The 17,981-nt window shown below is 40.6% G+C and overlaps 1 protein-coding gene across 2 annotated transcripts in view; it reads left to right on the top strand.

Moving 5' to 3' along the window:
• Positions 1-17,981, top strand: part of CORIN (corin, serine peptidase) — a 149,115-nt gene that overhangs the window by 41,984 nt on the left and 89,150 nt on the right. For both annotated transcript variants that reach the window (XM_054204227.1, XM_054204228.1), the window contains exon 4: positions 12,002-12,212. In XM_054204227.1, coding sequence (XP_054060202.1) covers positions 12,002-12,212 — 211 coding nt within the window. The remainder of the gene's footprint in view (positions 1-12,001; positions 12,213-17,981) is intronic.

Consider the following 17,981-nt stretch of genomic DNA (forward strand, 5'->3'; position numbering starts at 1 on the left):
ATATGGCATGAGAAATAATAGTTGAGGGGAAAGGAGGTGTGTGTGATAATCCATAAAGATTACCCAAAATCAGTTACGAAAATGCTTGAGACCTTCTGCTCTAAGAAAGCATTTCTTAACTGTATTTGTATTATTTGTCCTATTATTTACTTACTTGGGTTGCTATACATCAGGATGGAAGCACCAAATGCATTGATTATACAGGAGCTGTTAATAAAACTTCTAAAGCCTGAAACTTAAGAAACAAATGCTTTTGAACCATGAGATTCTTATAAAATAAGCTGCTTATTGACAACTTCTTTTTTGCATGGAATTGCTCTTAAAATTGCTCGTATCCCCCTATCCTAAAATACTTCACTTATTTAGTACAGTTGCAGAAGTGAACTGTGTCTATTTTCCTAACAGAAGTTTTGAGTTAATCAAAGGCAGATGACATGAATTATGTACATGATGTTCCTTTTTAATAGTCAGTTTGAGTGGAAGTTTGAAATATTGTTTTGATTTTGTGCAAATGTACCTCAATAGATACAAAAGGAATAAGTGCATTTGAAGAGAATCCTAGCAGGAACCAGAGATGAGTAAATGGTGCTCAGCTGTTCTTCATTCATTGTGTTACTTTAATTTCTTTCACGCCACTTTTCTTGTCATGAAGAATTTGGAACCTGCTTCATTTACAGATGCCTCTTTAGCAAGCTTTTTATTTTTCCAGTAGTATGGTGACAATGTGCCTTGGCTCACATTAAATCTCAAGGAGCTACAGAGGTCCAGAGTGACACATTTAAAAAGGGAAGGCAGCTATTTAGAACAACACTTGAGCATACGCTAAATTCATCCCTATCCAGAAAGCACTTCAGTGTGTGCTTAAAAGATGGTCTCAGTAGAGAAGCTCTCTAGCCTCAAGATTTAAATTCCAAATAAGCAAAAGTCAGCCCCAACCTCCCCTGTTGATTTGAATGGGGTCTGCTGGTGCTCGGTAGTTCTGAAAAAATTGTCCATTTATTCTGTGGCTATCTTTTTATCCCCAAATGCAGGGATGTGAAGAGTTTTAAGTAGTTTCTTATCAGGATCTTGAGCACAGTGCTAAACTTAGGAATTCCCCTAATTATCCATGGTCTGCCAAAGAGGCTTTGCAACTTTTCCCAAACCTGTGACCTCTGATTTAAGGCATCCAACTAGTGCCCATTAGAGTAGTGCACCTCTAATTAGATGAAGCTTTTATTTAAGTCTTTGTGCATTGTGAATCATAGAATCATAGAATCTTCATGGTTGGAAGGGACCTTTGAGATCATCAAGTCCAACCATACACACACAAAAAAACCGCCTACAATCTGTGTCACTAGAGCATGCCCTGAAATGCCACATCTAGACGTTTCTTAAATACCTCTAGGGATGGTGACTCAACCACCTCCCTGGGCAGGCTGTTCCAGTGCCTCACCACTCTTTCAGTACAGTAATTCTTCCTAATATCTAATCTAAACCTCCCCTGCCGCAGCTTCAGACCATTTCCTCTGGTCCTGTCATTATTCACCTGGGAGAAGGGGCCAACACCCACCTCTCTACACCCTCCTTCCAGATAGTTGTAGAGGGCAAGGAGGTCTTACCTCAGCCTCTCTGCATATGACCTCATATGAATGTTCAATGCCTTTCAGAACTGGATGTCTTAGTTTGGATATCCAAAAAAGACGTTAAATATTGATATGGCGGTTTCAAATATTCAGTTTAGTGCTTTGAAATATATAGGCAAATAAAGTTAAGAACACTCTTCATTTGCAATGTTCTCATTATCATATATAGTTTTGAACTGCTTATAAAGCAAATGTTATCCTCTCGTTTAGAAAGATTTAATTTTGGAAGGATGATGAGGTACCCTGGTGACAACAACTGTTTAGTATGTTATTTAGGTATAAATGCATCTGCAGTATTTGTATTCTTAGTGTTTCAACATTCCATGATGGACAAAGTGTAACTGAGGGGTAAGTGACAAAAAAGTGTAATGGTTCTTTAGGCCTAGGATAACAACGCAACCCTCCCCCCGCCCCCCAGTTATTGTAAATCTTAAAATAGGCAAAAATGATTTGCATCTGAATAGCTTACACCCTTATAAATATTTTCAAAATTCATGAGTAAACAATTTTTAAAAATCTTATCTAAACCGTAAGACACTAAGTGCAGAAAAGTTGGATAAAATCCAAATAGAAAAAAATAACGAAGAAACACAAGCAAGGTGGGATGTGTTGAAAGCAAATTGCACTCATTATAATTACACTCACTATTGAAAGGTAATATGCGCTCATTGTAAGTAATGATTGCTATGTCTTGGGCAGGGGAGAAAGTATATAAATAGGGACATACAAACTATCTGAAAATAAGAGCTGTATTGACAAGACTGTAGAAATTATAGAATGAAGCAGACATTGTAATGCAAAAAGTGAAGGGAAGGTAAAGATGGAAAATGAAAGGAAATGTAATTACATGTGAGGTTAAGTCATATAAAGAGTAATTTCCACTGCATCCATAATAAGAGATATTCTAGGGAGAAGACAGCAGGGGTCTCCCAGAGATGGGAAGAATCATTCAGACACTGAAGAGCTTGAAATTGTTGAAGAAATGAAATGCATTCTTTGTGTTAGTATTTACAATGGCAAATTTAGGACAGATGTCTGAAAGACAAACATTTTCAGGAGTCTTGAAGGAGAAATATTAAGGGAAAGCAGAAAAAGAAATAATAAAAAAAAAATCTTTAACTAACTGGTTGATTTAAAAACAAAGTCAAGTGAACTGGATCCAACCTGAAAGAATGAAGAAAATTGTGACTTAGTTTGACTGGTATATTTTGAGTAGTATGGCCAAACTGTGGGGTTGCTTTATTGATTTCAGACTGCAGACACAAGCAGCTGCAGAATAGCCAACAGAGTACTTTTTGGAAGAATTGAGAATTTCATACTGAAGGGAATAGTACAAATGATACAGAGATGTTGACCAGACTTGAAAAGAATTGAAGACTTAGGATTTTTTTAAAGCTATTTCCTTCCACAGCTTGATTTTAGTTTTCTGTCCGTGTTATGTCTTCCTCCAGTTTATGCTCCTATAGTCAATGTAGCCTGACACAGAGACTCATCAGGATTTTATCTTGTAGTAGGAACTATCTAAAGGACCTAATTCTGTTACTGCATCTTTGATATGTCCCTGCCTTGTCCTTGCTAGGAAGAATCTAGCCTTCCATACAGAAAGACAATCTACAATTTCCCCTTCTCTTGGGCTTCCTCTCCCAACTTCAATTAAATTTTTCCACATGACTCCGAGTCCAGTGTCTCTATTTAAGGTGTGCTTGGTTGACATGGGGCTTATCTTCCCTGACACAGGCACCTTCATGCAGTGAGAAGCCCATAAAAACTATCCAAATCTGATGTGACTAAGTGGGATCTGGGATAGCTGAAGAAAAGATTTTAAAAAAGACAATACAGCAATGCATGAGTCAAAACTAAATCTCCTTTGTAGAATTGTTTTAGTGTTTTCAATTATTCTTTCATGTTACTTGAATTTGAAAAGAAAGAATATTTTTATAAGATTATGGTGGGTTGCCCTTGGGTGGCTGCCAGATGCCCACCCAGCTGCTCTCTCATTTCCTCCCTCAAGAGGACAGAGGGAGAAAATAAGATGGAAAAGCTCATGGGCTGAGGTAAAGATGGGAGACCACTTACCAATTGCCATCAGGTACAAACCAGACTCGACCTGGGGAAAATTATTTGAACGTATTGCCAATTAAAAATAGAGTCGAATGGTGAGAAACAAGTACAAGAACTAAACACCTTCCCCCCCACCCCGTCCTTCTTCCCAGGCTCAACTTCACTCCTTCAATCCCATCCCCTCTACCTCCTCACTGCTGTGCGTGGCACAGGGTGGATGGGGACTGGGGGTTGTGGTTGGTTCATAACAGTTCCTCTCTGCTGCTTCTTCCTCCTCACACCTCTTCCCTGCCCCAGCCTGAGGTCCCTCCTACTCCAGAGTAGCTCTCAAGTGGGTCCTCTTTATGGGCTGCAGTCCCTCAGGATAAGTCTGCTCCAGCATGGATCCTTCACCAGCTGAGGGGCTCCAGTGGTGGGTCCATTGGTGCTGGCTGGAACCAGCCATGTCCAACACAGAGCAGCCCCAGCCTTTCTTCACAGAGTCCACCCTGCAGACCAGACTCCCCATTGCCGCCTATGCCAGATACTGAGAAAGCTGGGAAAAACAGGCAAGTTTTGTTGGGTGTAATCCTCTCACTAAATGAAGTAAGAGGATGCAAACCCCAGGGAAATAAAGTGAGAGAAGTTATATCTGAATTTTATTTTAATTCTGAGTAATTAATTATATCCATGAGAGACAAAACAGTAGTTAATACAGTGAAAGCTTTTGGCTGGAGGGTGGTACGATATATTTTAGCCATTGGTGGAACTGTCAAGGCCAGAAGACACTCATAAACCACTATAATCTATTGACTGAATTTTCCTTTGACAGAAATGCTAATAATACTTTACTCTTATCTGTATCAGGTGTTGTAATTTAAAATACTTTTTCCTTCAGACTTTATTTTTCTTTTAGTGTTAGAGATTATGACACCAGTACTTCAATTTTATTAATCTCTTATCATATAATTAGTTTCTTAAATTTATTAAGGTCTGCTATCCTGCATTTAACTGTACTTTTCCAAGGGGCTAAAAGAGCTCTCAACTAATGCGCTTCCTAGCTGTAGAAATCTTGGTGGTTTTCCTCCAGAATGTGTAGGTATCCTTTTTATTTTCTTTGATAGTGTAATATGACTGTGTGCTGTTCCGTAGGGATTGATTGATGTTTTCTGTTATGGTATAATGTGTCCTGGAAGAGAACAAATATGCAACTTTTCTAGGAGTGTGGAAAAAATGCAAGGAAGGGCCTGAGAACATGTTTAGAAGGGAACAGTCACCCAGCGGTCACACTGGGCAGCCAAGCTGTCCCTCACGTCAGGAAGCGGAGGCTGCCCTGAAATGTGGAAATCATGTTTTCAAGCTAGTGTTCCTGTGAAAAAATTGCAGACTATGCTTTTGTTGTGAAATAGTTGATTTTAACTCCTGATACTTGAACTAGGGAGAAAACAGTTTCTAGATTTTCCTGCTGGGCAGATTCCAAAGGAGGGATCCTAGTTCCTGGCATCTATTGAAGTGTGTCAGAAGAAAATCACTCACTGAGGCGCTTTTCCTGAGTTATGGAGAAAACATCTGAAATGCTGTATCAGTTCAGTCCCAATTTCAGTCCCAATCGGACTGTACGTGAGAAATTCATAGCTAGAGGGAGGCCAAGAAAATCTGTCCATCTTCTGTTTTAATTGAAATGAAAAACATACCAAGATGTCATAGTAAATTAAAAGAGGCATTAAAATTTTTGAAGACAGTAATGAGTTTTGGAAAGAATTTTGCTGAGAGCACCAGATGCTAGGTGGAATGCCATGCTCCTTTGATCTGGAGCAAAAGTCCATGACAATCTGGATATTCAATAGCAACAGGACAGAGGAGGTACAAAAGGCATTCTATAACTTCATATGTCTCACATAATGAGATTGTGAAATCAAGCAGAGTCACAAAATCCTTTTACGGTCAGGAGAACATAGCAACTTGGGATTGGAAAAAAATTGGTTTGCTGAAGGTCATTCTCATATCAAGAAGTCTGCAAATTGCTGCTGTAGGCAAGGCAGGCAAGTTTCTAAGTTAGAATGGATGAGTTTGGTTTGGGTTTGCTCTTTTTAATGGGATTCCTAGAAATTTTCAAGACATTTTAGCATTAAAGATGAGATTTCATTCCACATTTGTAGAGCTTTTGCTATGAAAGAGCCAGGTGAATGTTGCCATTTTTCCTTGGTTTTACTGAGGCTTTACTGGTGAATTTATGGACTGCAACTGTTCAAATTCGTACTGAGAGGGTACCAAGCTAAGTTCTGTATTGAAGTGGGTGGTGATCACTACTGCAAATTGAACACTGTTTCATTTTCATAAGCTACCTAAAGATGTTCTGTAAAAGTTGCTCTGATTAAAAAAATTATTTTCTAATTGAAATATCAGCAAACGACCTGGGATATGAAAATCAGGCTGCGTACAACAAATGTTTTTTCTGCCAAAAAGCTGTTCGACCCAATGATCTGATCCAAATGAAATAGTTATTCTTTTCCTCTTTCTCTCCTCCACCCTGTGCCCGCCCAAAAATTAAAAAGTGCTGGAGGAGAGGAAGAGGGAAAGGGAGAAGGAGAGGCTGTTTTTTTCAGGCAGGTTAATGTCCAGAGCTAGTTCATTGCATGCCCTCAAAAATACCCAGACGTGACAACCACTGTTGGGTGAGGAATCGTGACCTTATCACTATAGGGATGGTTGAGCATTTTGAAACTAAAATGATTAATCAAGTTTAAGCTGCAGTTCTGGTTGCATTGCCTTTGCGGAAAGAATGTAGGTGGTTATTTTCAGTCAGCTCAATCCTCTAGTCCAGTTCACTTTGTGCAGATGGAATCCATAGGTAGTACAATCTGGGAACAATCTGAAGAGGAGAGAGGGAAAGGGAAAATGCATTGTTTAAATTAGTTTCAGCAGCACTGAATATGAAACAGTAGAGTTGCATTGCAATTGTTGGAGTAGAAGGAAGCCCTTTTTTACCAGTTCAGTCCATCTGGCAATAGCCACTGATAAACAGAAACCTCAAAACTCTTAATTTAGATGAATGTCAGAAATGACCCATATAATTAGGAACCACGCTGTTCTGATCAACAGCTTTTTCACATGTTGTTATTCTAATTCACTGCTCTTTTTTCCCCCCCCATTAGGGATTGCCAAAACTAGTTTATGTGCCTTGTATTCCCCATAATTAATGAAGTTTTACTGGAGAAAAGAAGTAAATAGGTTGAGGCTTTTCTATGTGTATCCAGCATTTATCTTCTTCTCTGCTCTGTTTCCTGCTTGGTTGGTAACATGTTTAGTACCAGTATGTTATACCATCAGTCAGATTAGCATTCTGGCACTGCAGGGCCGCATAATTTGTAAAACACGCTTAGCCTGTGCATATGGAGCAGAATTTAGCAATTCAGTAGAATAGTTATGCATTTTGAGGTTTACTGCATTCTTTTCTTATATCTGTGGCTGTTTGTCAGTGTAATTATTCAGATTTTGTTTATTTGAAAAAGAAAGAATACTGTTATTCTTACTAAAATAGTTACCTTATCTCTTCAATCTTTTTATTTAAATACATACTCCTCATTAAATTAGCAGTCCCTTTTGCTTGTATTTTAAATAGCTTTTCTCCTACTTCTACTGTCCTTTAAAATAAATTATTCCTTGTTCTGTAGAACGCTGTGTCTGTGTCACTGTTTGCTTTTGTAGAGAGCAATTTGGCACTGAGCAGGCTTGCCTGTCTGAAAGGTATTTTCTGTCTGTCACAAGGTATTGGGTTTGATGCAAGAATTACCAGACGGACTTGTTTTGTGCACACGATCAGAATAGAGAATCTTTTGAGTTTTCTACTGGTCTCAGTTTAGGTGAAATGACCTTGCTCTGAAATAGCGTATTACTCAAAGTATGACCAATTTATGCGGTTGTGTGGAACTTGAGAGGTCCCTTGCAAAGCAATAAAGATACACCTGCCTGCTGCTGGGTTAGAGGTCTGTGGGCTGGCTTGGAGAGGGCCGATGCATCCGTGCTCTGCAGCTCCGTGTGGTATAAGTGAGCCAGTGGGGTGCTGTTCCTGAGTCCTGTGTACAAACACAAGATAGCTTTCCTTAATTTACTGGACAGGGTTTTTGAGACTATAGCACTTGTTACTACTGCAGTGAGAATCTGAGATATATATAATACTGTGATGCAACAATTGCTATCATCCTGAAATTATGCTTTGACTTGGAGGTGTTGAGGGTATGGGACACTCACCTGTTGCACTGTAATTTACTTGCTGGGTGAATGATGGAACAAAAAATAGAAGATGTGGATTGAGGATCAGTGTTAAAAAGATGAAGTTCTAACCCAGGTACCTGCTTTCCATAAGTGTTCCAGGATACGGATGTGCCTGGGATTAATGCTGAACTGATGTTGTTTTATAGGAATGCAACATTCACGGAACTGAAGATGGATCATGATTCTATTGCAAGGGCAGGTCCTGGGTTTAGTCCCTCCTTGCATCTCTCTTTCGTTGTTTTAAAAATTCTTGTAAAATTGCTATAAAAGTATATCTTCTTGGCCATGAATGTTGACTTCAGTGCTGTGCTGTCCAGCCACTGAGTACTCCTAAAAGATCAGATAGCTCCAAGGAACTGTAGCCCTTCTCTGTCAGGATTGTGTGAATTATAAAAGGTCTAAAGGAGCCCACGCACATGATCTCAGCCAAAATGCCACTGCTTTTTGGCACATGTCATGGCAGGGACTATTTTGCAATTGTGTCTCAGGAGATACAAGGTGATTTTGTGCATAATTTTGTTGAAATTCCATTTGTGTAAGCCCTCCTCCCCCCCAGTTTAGGATAATCTTATTTATTTAAATAACTTCAGTGTGAAATGTTTGTGGGTGGGGGAGACCCAGAATTTTGCGTGGGTATGTTATCCTTTTATCACAACAGTTACTGAAAATGTAGTCCGAGCATCAGCAAAAGAATGTAGGCAAGAGATAACTGTAGGGAGGTTAGCAGTTTAAATAATTTCTCCTGTGAAAGCTTCAATATTTGTAATATTTAAATCAGAACTTTAGTGTTCTTAAGCTTTCCCAAGCAATAAAAGTCTTTTAAGCAAAGTCCAAATAAATGGCAAAGAGTTCGTTCAAGTGCAAAATGCAATGTAAAAAATGGAGAGAGATTTTACATTTTTATAGCAGGTCAAGATACTGTGCAAAAGTCACAAAGTCAGTAGTCATTCCAGAGGTGGCATCTTTTAAAAGAAAACTTTGTGATTCTGAAGTGAATTTTCTTCCCTTCCCTCCACCTGTCTTCCCTTTCCCCTTTCCTCTGGAAAGGTATTTTAGTATCACTAGATTTTGGTGTCACAGCCTAACAGGTAGATTTGGTGATCATCCTGGTGCTATTTTCAAAAATACCTGTACAGCCTCAGAGCAGAGGTGGCACTAAAAATCATTGGCATGTGGTACTAACTCATATAGCCACTTTTGAAAACTGCACTCTGCAATTTTGAAAGTTCTCTTAATTTGGAGGCTCACCACTTTTTTGCTGATCTCCCAGCATTTACTTTTAATTCTGAATGAAGAATCTGCCCCTGAATTATATGGAAAAATGTGATTCTGGTATGAACAGGTTCATTAGTCACTCTAGTGTAGGAGTGAAAAGGGAGTGTAGCAGAAAATGGGTGTACACTTGTTCTGAGATTTCTCATTGGCAGTACTGGGAAGGGGAGGAATCTTAACACAGGGACTTGTGGAGATAGTTTTAGCTTGATTAGAATGACGGCAGAGACTTGCTGTTATTTAAGTGGGGCAATATTCAATTCCTTAGATTTTGTTGGTAGATTTCTGGAGAGGGAGAAGAGAAAGGGAGGAACTTTGAGTACACTCAGCAGGCACTGAAAAAATAGGGATTATTTTTTAACAAGTCAAGATAAAATTTGAAACCCACCTTTTTTGTCCATCCCTTCAAAGACATTGCAACTTGAAAAAGCCCTAACGATTTTTTTTTCTTCATTATGCTTTGCTTTCCCTTACTCTTATGTGAGGCTGTATTAGTTCATAGATACCAGAATTTGCCACTAGTGCATTTAGACAGTGAGGACTGTGTTTGGACTGAAAGGTGAGGAAGAGACAGACTTGCTGAACCCTAATAGCTACATCTTGTATGCTTTGCATGCCCAGCATTTATCAGTTCAGGAGTTTGGGTGTAAATGAGTCACATAATTATTGGAAGAAGCCAGTCCCAAAATGTCTGATGATGGAAAGGATCTACCCCATTTGGTGCTACCAATGTCCAGTTTGCTCGGATAATAAGAACATGAGTGCTAAGGCTTGAATGTGCTCAAGAGTTTTCCCCCTTCAGAAGGCTAGAGTTGGGATCATCATTTAGCATGAGTTTGATTTGTTTACATCATGATTAGTGATGGAGTCTGGTCTTGAGAATGGGCTGAGGTCCCAGCTTATTGTACAATGTGGATACGCTCTGAGTGTGAAAAAAATGCTGCTGGAGCCTGACTAGGTAGTCTAGAAAGGCCTTCATCAAAGAAGGGAGCTGTCATAAATATTAGATTTTAATAGTTTGTTCTTGATGAAAATTTTGAATTTGATGTATGGCTTTTGAAACTCACTCTTAAGAACTTTGTGTAGTGAGTTAACCTGATGATCATGCATAGCTGAGAGAGCCTACTGCACATGACAGTGCATAAGCAGAGAAAGGTTGCTCTGGTAGGTCGAGAGTGGGACAACAGTTTAGGACAGGGTAGGTGTTCAGCCTATAAAATCAAATAATTCTACGTTGTTTGGACAGAGAAGAAAGACTGTGGAGGTAAGACCATCACCTTGGGAAAAATAGGTAAGCAGGTTGGTGAATTTGGCAGGAAAGGCCACTGCGAAGTAGAATGGTAGCAAAAAGAGAAACATTATCATAGAATCTTCATGGTTGGAAGGGACCTTTGAGATCATCAAGTCCAACCATCACACACAAAAAAACCGCCTACAATCTCTGTCACTAGAGCATGCCCTGAAGTGCCAAATCTACACGCTTCTACCTCCCAGGGCAGGCTGTTCCAGTGCCTGACCACTATTTCAGTAAAGTAATTCTTCCTGATATCTAATCTAAACCTCCCCTGCCGCAACTTCAGACCATTTCCTCTGGTCCTGTCATTATTCACCTGGGAGAAGAGGCCAACACCCACCTCTCTCCAACCTCCTTTCAGGTAGTTGTAGAGGGCAATGAGGTCTCCCCTCAGCCTCCTCTTCTCCAAGCTAAACATGCCCAGCTCCCTCAGCCTCTCCTCATATGACCTGGTCTCCAGACGCCTCACCAGCCTGGTAGCTCTCCTCTGGACACGCTCCAGCACTTCAATGTCCCTCTTGTACACAGGGGCCCAGAACTGAACATGGTACTCGAGGTGAGGCCCCAACAGTGCCGAGTACAGAGGCACCATCACTTCCCTGCTCCTGCTGGCCACGCTATTCCTGATGCAAGCCAGGATGCGGTTGACCTTCTCGGCCACCTGGGCACACTGCTGGCTCATATTAAGCTGGCCATCCACCAGCACCCCCAGGTCCTTTTCTGCTGGGCAGCTTTCCAGCCACTCTTCCCCAAGCTGTAGCATTGCTTGGGGTTGTTGTGACTGAAATGCAGGGCCCAGCACTTGGCCTTATTAAACCTCATACAGTTGGCCTTGGCCCATCAATCCAGCCTGTCCAGGTCCCTCTGTAGAGCCTTCCTACCCTCAAGCAGATCAACTCTCCCACCTAGTTTGGTGTCATCTGCAAACTTACTGAGGGTGCACTTGATCCCCTCATCCAGATCATTGATAAAGATATTAAACAAAACTGGCCCCAAAACTGGGCCCTGAGGGTCACCACTGGTGACCGGCCGCCAAGAGGATTTCACCCCATTAATCACAACTCTCTGGGCACGGCCATCCAGCCAGTTTTTTATGGAAACATCCAAAACAGAGCAGCTTTTTTTGTATGATGGCCATTCTTAGTTTCCACCAAAGTTGGCTGTATCCAGGCTATTCTTATTGTATGTTCATCCAACCTGTGTCAGAAAGAAATTTGTTTTGTGTTATTTCTAGTCCAGTTTTGTAGAGGTTCAGAGGATTGTGAAAAGTTTGTTTGGTTTTCCAAACAAAGCTACCGAGCTTCTCCAGAGTCCTTTTTTTCTTTTTTCTTATTTTTTGACAGTATTATGATAGCATTATGGAATGTTGTCTTTTCTGTGAGGTACAGGCATTGCTTATATATCATATGTACTGACTAGTCAATTCAATAAATGCTTTGAACCAACTATTAAATGGTGATACTTTTGTTCTAAATATATTGTTTTGATTTCACAGGTGCCTGCATAAATATCACCAACAGCCAGTGCCAAATGCTGCCATATAACTACACCACTATAACTTCAGTTCTTTCCATTGTCAAAAGTATTGAAATGGAAAAGTTCCTGAAGTTCTTCAGTTATCTCAGTCGTCTCAGCTGCTATCAACACATCATGCTGTTTGGCTGTAGTCTTGCTCTTCCTGAATGCATCAGTGACGGTGATGACAGGTATTTGGAAATGAAAATCAGTGGCTAAAGCCAATTGTGGTAAAATACTCTCTGTCTAATCAGACAAGGGAAGATCCAAACAAAGCCTATGACCTTCTCATTGCAAAACTCCTGTCTGTCAAAGCTATTCACAACATTTCTGCCATGATAAGCCAACTGCAATAGAGTTCTCTTAGAAAAAATATTGCCACTGTATGGAATAAAACTGGTGTATCAGGGCAGTCAGGCTGATTTTCTTAAAAAAGGCTGTCCAGAGTTCTTGTACCTCATGCTTGGTAACAACATAAATGCATTGGATATTTATCGTATTGGCATAAAGTGTGGTAGCTGTTAGGTAAATTAAACTTCGAATTTTTTTAGTCGTTTCCTGCAGAAAAGTTAATATTTTAAATATATTTTATAGTATTAGTTTAGCAGGATGGTTTCAAAGTGACACAAACTGTTTTGGAAGCTGCATTTTACATAGCATTTACATAGCTAAATAGCATTAGTATCATGTGCATACACTTTTTTCACTGAGTTTGATTTGAAAAAGGATCAGTGAGTTTAACAGTGCTAAAATCAAAATAAAAGGAAAAAAGGAAATATTTTTTTAATACGTACACAATCTCTGATGTTTCTGGATGAGGAAAGAGAGAGGGTAGAGTTCTTTCTACTTATTTTCATTTCTCCTTATTTCCAATTTCTCCACTGTGAAATTCAGTGTAAGAGAATATGGCAATTGGATAAGTGATTAAATTAACGTAACAAGAACCAAGAAGCTGAAAGCTGTGCAGTTTAGAAGGGATAGGATGCTTATGAAGAAAGTCCTAGGAGGTGAGGTAAGATGGTCTAAAATATAGTTGCCAATGAAAGGTACAGTCCCACTCCAGGCAATGTGTACCTACTGTTTCCATTGCACTAGAGTGATTCCTAGGTTGGCCAATTAAGCTCACTAAACTGATGTAAAATTAACACAGAAAAAAAGCATACAGATGATTATATGGATAGGATTAGGGTGGAGGTCAGGCAGCATGGGTACTGGTGGAACAAGGCTGAGCATTAGACTGGCTGAGCTGTTTAATCCAAATACACCTGTGTGTGTATCTTTGTCAGACTACCAAAAACTACGTTCAGTTAACCCTGTTTAACTCAGTGCATGATTAATTATAGCTCCCCTGTTCCAATTCAGTATAACAATGGTTCCAGTTAAAGATCTGGTAATGTAGAGCCTTAAGCTACCTGCTGTCTCTAGAAATCATAAAACAAAATAAGAAAAGTGCGTTCAGGTAATAAATTGATGCATTTAAACATTCAACAACAGAAGATGCTATTTCTCTGTTGCTTCACTTATTCCCTTGTCTGGAACTTGACTTTCACAAACCTTTTGAGAGCAAGTGGTGTATGCCAAAAGTGCAAAGCTCATAAATCAATCAAATAAAGATAGTCGTGAAAGGGTAAGATTTTTACCTTTCCTTTTCTGTTTCTTTCCTGAAGGCATCTTTCTTGCAGGGCTTACATTATGACAGCTGCCTTGCTAATTTAAAAAGAATAGAAGTTAAACTAAAGTTTGGAGCATGGAGGTTTTTGCTCTGGTTTTGGGTAGCAAGCAAAATACTTTGAGATTCATGAGTCAGAGTTTTTCTTTGTATGTGTGGTCGTTTTTTTGATTGTGTTTTTTTTTTTTCCCCACCAGCAACCGTTTCCCATTAATTTTTAATGTCAAAGCTGGAACTGCATTTCCATGTCCTGGTTTACGTTCTGGAGGTCACAATGCCTCCCTCTATTCTTATTTTAAAATATTATTTGTGGAAACTCTTCTGGCCCCTGCAGGCCAATTGGGAAGAAAGTCTAATGTGAGACTGTAAATGATGCAGGATTATGTTAGAATCTGATTTCACTTTATAAGTAATCGTATGTCTCCAAAGTGTGTCATGGGTGACACTGGAAACGTAGGCTGAGTGGCAACCACAGGAAGAACCATAAGGGTGGATTCACAAAGTGCTGGTTTGTTAAATCTGCTTTACTAAAGCTGAGTTGTCCTAGTTTAACTTCTGCTCTCTTCTTTAAAGAGAATACTTTTTTCTGCAGGCAACTGAGTGATTTCTTTGATTACAGTTTTTCTTGTAGCACCCAATTATTGCAGGCAAACAGATGCGTTTCAAAGCCAAGAATAATCGTTTGAAGAAGCATCATATCTACATAAAGTAGTTAACACCTTCCCTTCCCCTCCTCCCCCAGTAACTCCTCTCAGTGAGATCTTGTCACGGTTTGAACACGACAGATCTGGAGAAAGCTCTTTGTTGGTATGAAAAGTTCTTGGTATAATAGGGGAAGTTGTGTTGTATGTGTTGTGTGCAGATATGAAAAAGGAAGAGGCCTGGTTTAGGTGTGTTGAATAGGGGAATCTGGGAAGTAGAAACATACTGAAGGAGAAGCAGAAGAAGCACTGTGGAAAGACTCTGATGATCATGAATGGGGATACGTCCATAAGCTGTAGCCCTTTTTTGGGACTATGTTTGTTTTTAACATACAGTATCACAAAACATACACTAGTGTGGAGAACAGTATGTTACTGACATAGTCACTAGTTCCTCCAGTCAATTACAGCTGTTTCATTCTAATTGCCAGTGCATCTCTGATCATAATGTTTCATTTATTGATACTTCTTTGTTTTATAGTGCAATTGTTTCAAATTTATGTAAAGCATAATTAGACAAATGCTGCTAACAGTAGAGAAGAAATGAAACTCATGTGATGCTCAGATGTCTATTCTTAGGTATTGTCGAGAGAGTCTGTGTTGGCAGCTGCAGCCATGGGAGCAATAATTATAACAATGCGTTAAAAGCAGCAACAAGAAGGAAAGCTACAAACACTAATTTTTGGCATCCAGTGTGCTGTCATTACATAGCTTTGCTCTGATATTTAAACTTATGTCTGTTTCACATTTATCTTTCATGTGTTTATAAACATTGTATTCATTAGCACTTGAAGGAGATTAAGTTTCTAGGCAGAGAGCGTCTTCAGTGTTTGTGTAACACAGTGTAATTAGGTACTGGGATTTCTGAATACTACCACAGTACTGTTGCTCTTGAAAATTGTTCTTCTATATCTTATGGCAATGAAAATCATGTGTGGCACCGAAAAGCTATTAATTTAAAAAGCTGTATTAAATTCCAACAACTGGATGTACAATCAGCTAGCCCTGCTCTTTCAAAAAAATATGTAACAGTACCTTTAAGATATTCCTTTCCAGTAAAGGTAAACCTTGAAAGTACAACTCAAACCTGTGTGAGACTGGAACATGGAAAGTTGAAGTCCAGTACGACTTTTTTGCTTGCTTATTACTTTCTCATAATTTGGATAGTAAGAGACAGTTTTATTTAAAGGCACTATGAAATTTCTTCGTCCTTGGGTGAATGGATGAGATCTTTCCAATACGACTTCAAAATCCGACTTAAGAAACTTGTCTTAACACAGTCCAGCAGCATTGCTAAGAGAACATGACTCAATCCTGAAAAGTAACACCAATGATGCAAGAACATCTTAAACTAGTCAATGTGCTTAACTACTGACTTCTGAAACATTCCAGGTAGTAACTTTGTCCTTTTAGGTAGTATTAGCCTGCAGCCTGTTACCACCAAATGCAACACTGGTATTTTATTTGTTGTAAGAAAGATCTGTTCTCAGCGTTGTCATGATTAATGGTTTAAGCTAGTGAATTTTACTTCATGTTGGGAGCCAAAGCCCAGCTAGAGCTAAACCTGGCTTCTGTTGTCAAGGACAACAAAAAAAGTTTCTATAAATATATTAGCAATAAGAAGAGGACTAAGGATTATCTCTGTCCTCTAGTAGATAGGGCCGGCAACATAGTGACCAAGGATGAGGAAAAGGCTGAGGTACTTAATGAAGTCTTTGCCTCAGTCTTCAGCAGTAGGACCAGTTGTTCCCTGAGCACCCAGACCCCTGAACTAGAAGACAGGGATGGGGAGCAGAATGAAGCCCCCGTAATCCAAAGGGAAACGGTGAGGGAGCTGCTTCAGCACCTGGAGGTGCACAAATCTATGGGGCTGGATGGGATCCACCCAAGGGTATTGAAAGAGCTGGCGGAGGTGCTCGCCAGGCCACTTGGTATCATTTATGAGCAGTCCTGGACAACCGGGGAGGTCCCAGCTGACTGGAGGTTAGCAAATGTGACACCCATCCGCAAGAAGGGCCGGAAGGAGGATCCGGGGAACTACACGCCAGTCAGTCTGACCTCGGTGCCTGTGAAGGTCATGGAACAGATCCTCCTCAGTGCCATTACACGGCACATGCAGGAGAACAGGGTGATCAGGCCCAGTCAGCATGGGTTTGTGAAGGGCAGGTCATGCCTATCAAACCTAATATCCTTCTATGATAAGGTGACCCACTTAGTGGATGAGGGAAAAGCTGTGGATGTTATCTACTTGGATTTTTGCAAAGCTTTTGACACTGTTCCCCACAGCATTCTCCTGGAGAAACTGGCTGCTCATGGCCTGGACAGGTGTACTCTTCGCTGGGTAAAAAACTGGCTGGATGGCCGTGCCCAGAGAGTGGTGGTAAATGGAGTTAAATCCAGTTGGTGTCCAGTCACAAGTGGTGTCCCCCGGGGCTCGGTGCTGGGGCCGGTTCTCTTTAATATCTTTATCGATGATCTGGATGAAGGGATCGAATGCACCCTCAGTAAGTTTGCAGATGACACTAAACTGGGCGGGCGTGTTGATCTGCTTGAGGGTAGGTTGGCTCTGCAGAGGGATCTGGACAGGCTGGACCGATGGGCTGAGACCAATGGTATGAGGTTCATACCACAAGGCCAAATGCCGGGTCCTGTACTTGGGACACAACAACCCCATGCAGCGCTACAGGATTGGGGCAGAGTGGCTCGAAAGCAGCTCGACAGAAAAGGACTTGGGAGTGTTGGTTGATAGCCGGCTGAATATGAGCCAGCAGTGTGCCCAGGTGGCCAAGAAGGCCAACAGCATCCTAGCCTGTATCAGGAATAGTGTGGTGAGCCGGACTAGGGAAGTGATCATCCCCCTGTACTCGGCACTGGTGAGGCCCCACCTCGAGTACTGCGTTCAGTTTTGGGCCCCTCGCTACAAGAGGGACATTGAGGTGTTGGAGCGTGTCCAGAGAAGGGCTACAAAGCTGGTGAGGGGTCTGGAGGACAAACCTTATGAAGAACAACTGAGGGAGCTGGGGTTGTTTAGCCTGGAGAAGAGGAGGCTGAGGGGAGACCTTATCACCCTCTACAACTACCTGAAAGGAGGTTGTGGAGGGATGGGGGCTGACCTCTTCTCCCTGGTGACAAGTGATAGGACGAGGGGAAACGGGTTCAAGTTACGTCAGGGGAGGTTTAGATTGGATGTTAGGAAACATTTTTTCACTGAAAGGGTTATTAAACATTGGAATAGGCTGCCCAGGGAGGTGGTGGATTCACCATCCCTGGAGGTGTTTAAAAAAAGGGTAGATGGGGCACTTAGGGACATGGTTTAGAAGTGGCTCTTGTCAGGGTAGGCTAAAGGTTGGACTCGATGATCTTAAAGGTCCCTTCCAACCTCAACAATTCTATGATTCTATGATTCTATGATTCTATGACAAGGTCAGTTACTGCAACGTAGTGGCTGTTTATTGATAACAACTCACTTGCATTGGAATCCACAAGTCCTATGGACTTCAGCTATTGCATTCAAGAAGAAAAAAAATATCTGAAAAAAGTTAGTGCGCAGTGTTTTCAGATTGTTGAAAGAAAAAAAGGCTGTATTTTAA

Source organism: Rissa tridactyla, chromosome 5 (assembly GCF_028500815.1).
Source record: "Rissa tridactyla isolate bRisTri1 chromosome 5, bRisTri1.patW.cur.20221130, whole genome shotgun sequence".
NCBI lineage: Eukaryota > Metazoa > Chordata > Aves > Charadriiformes > Laridae > Rissa > Rissa tridactyla.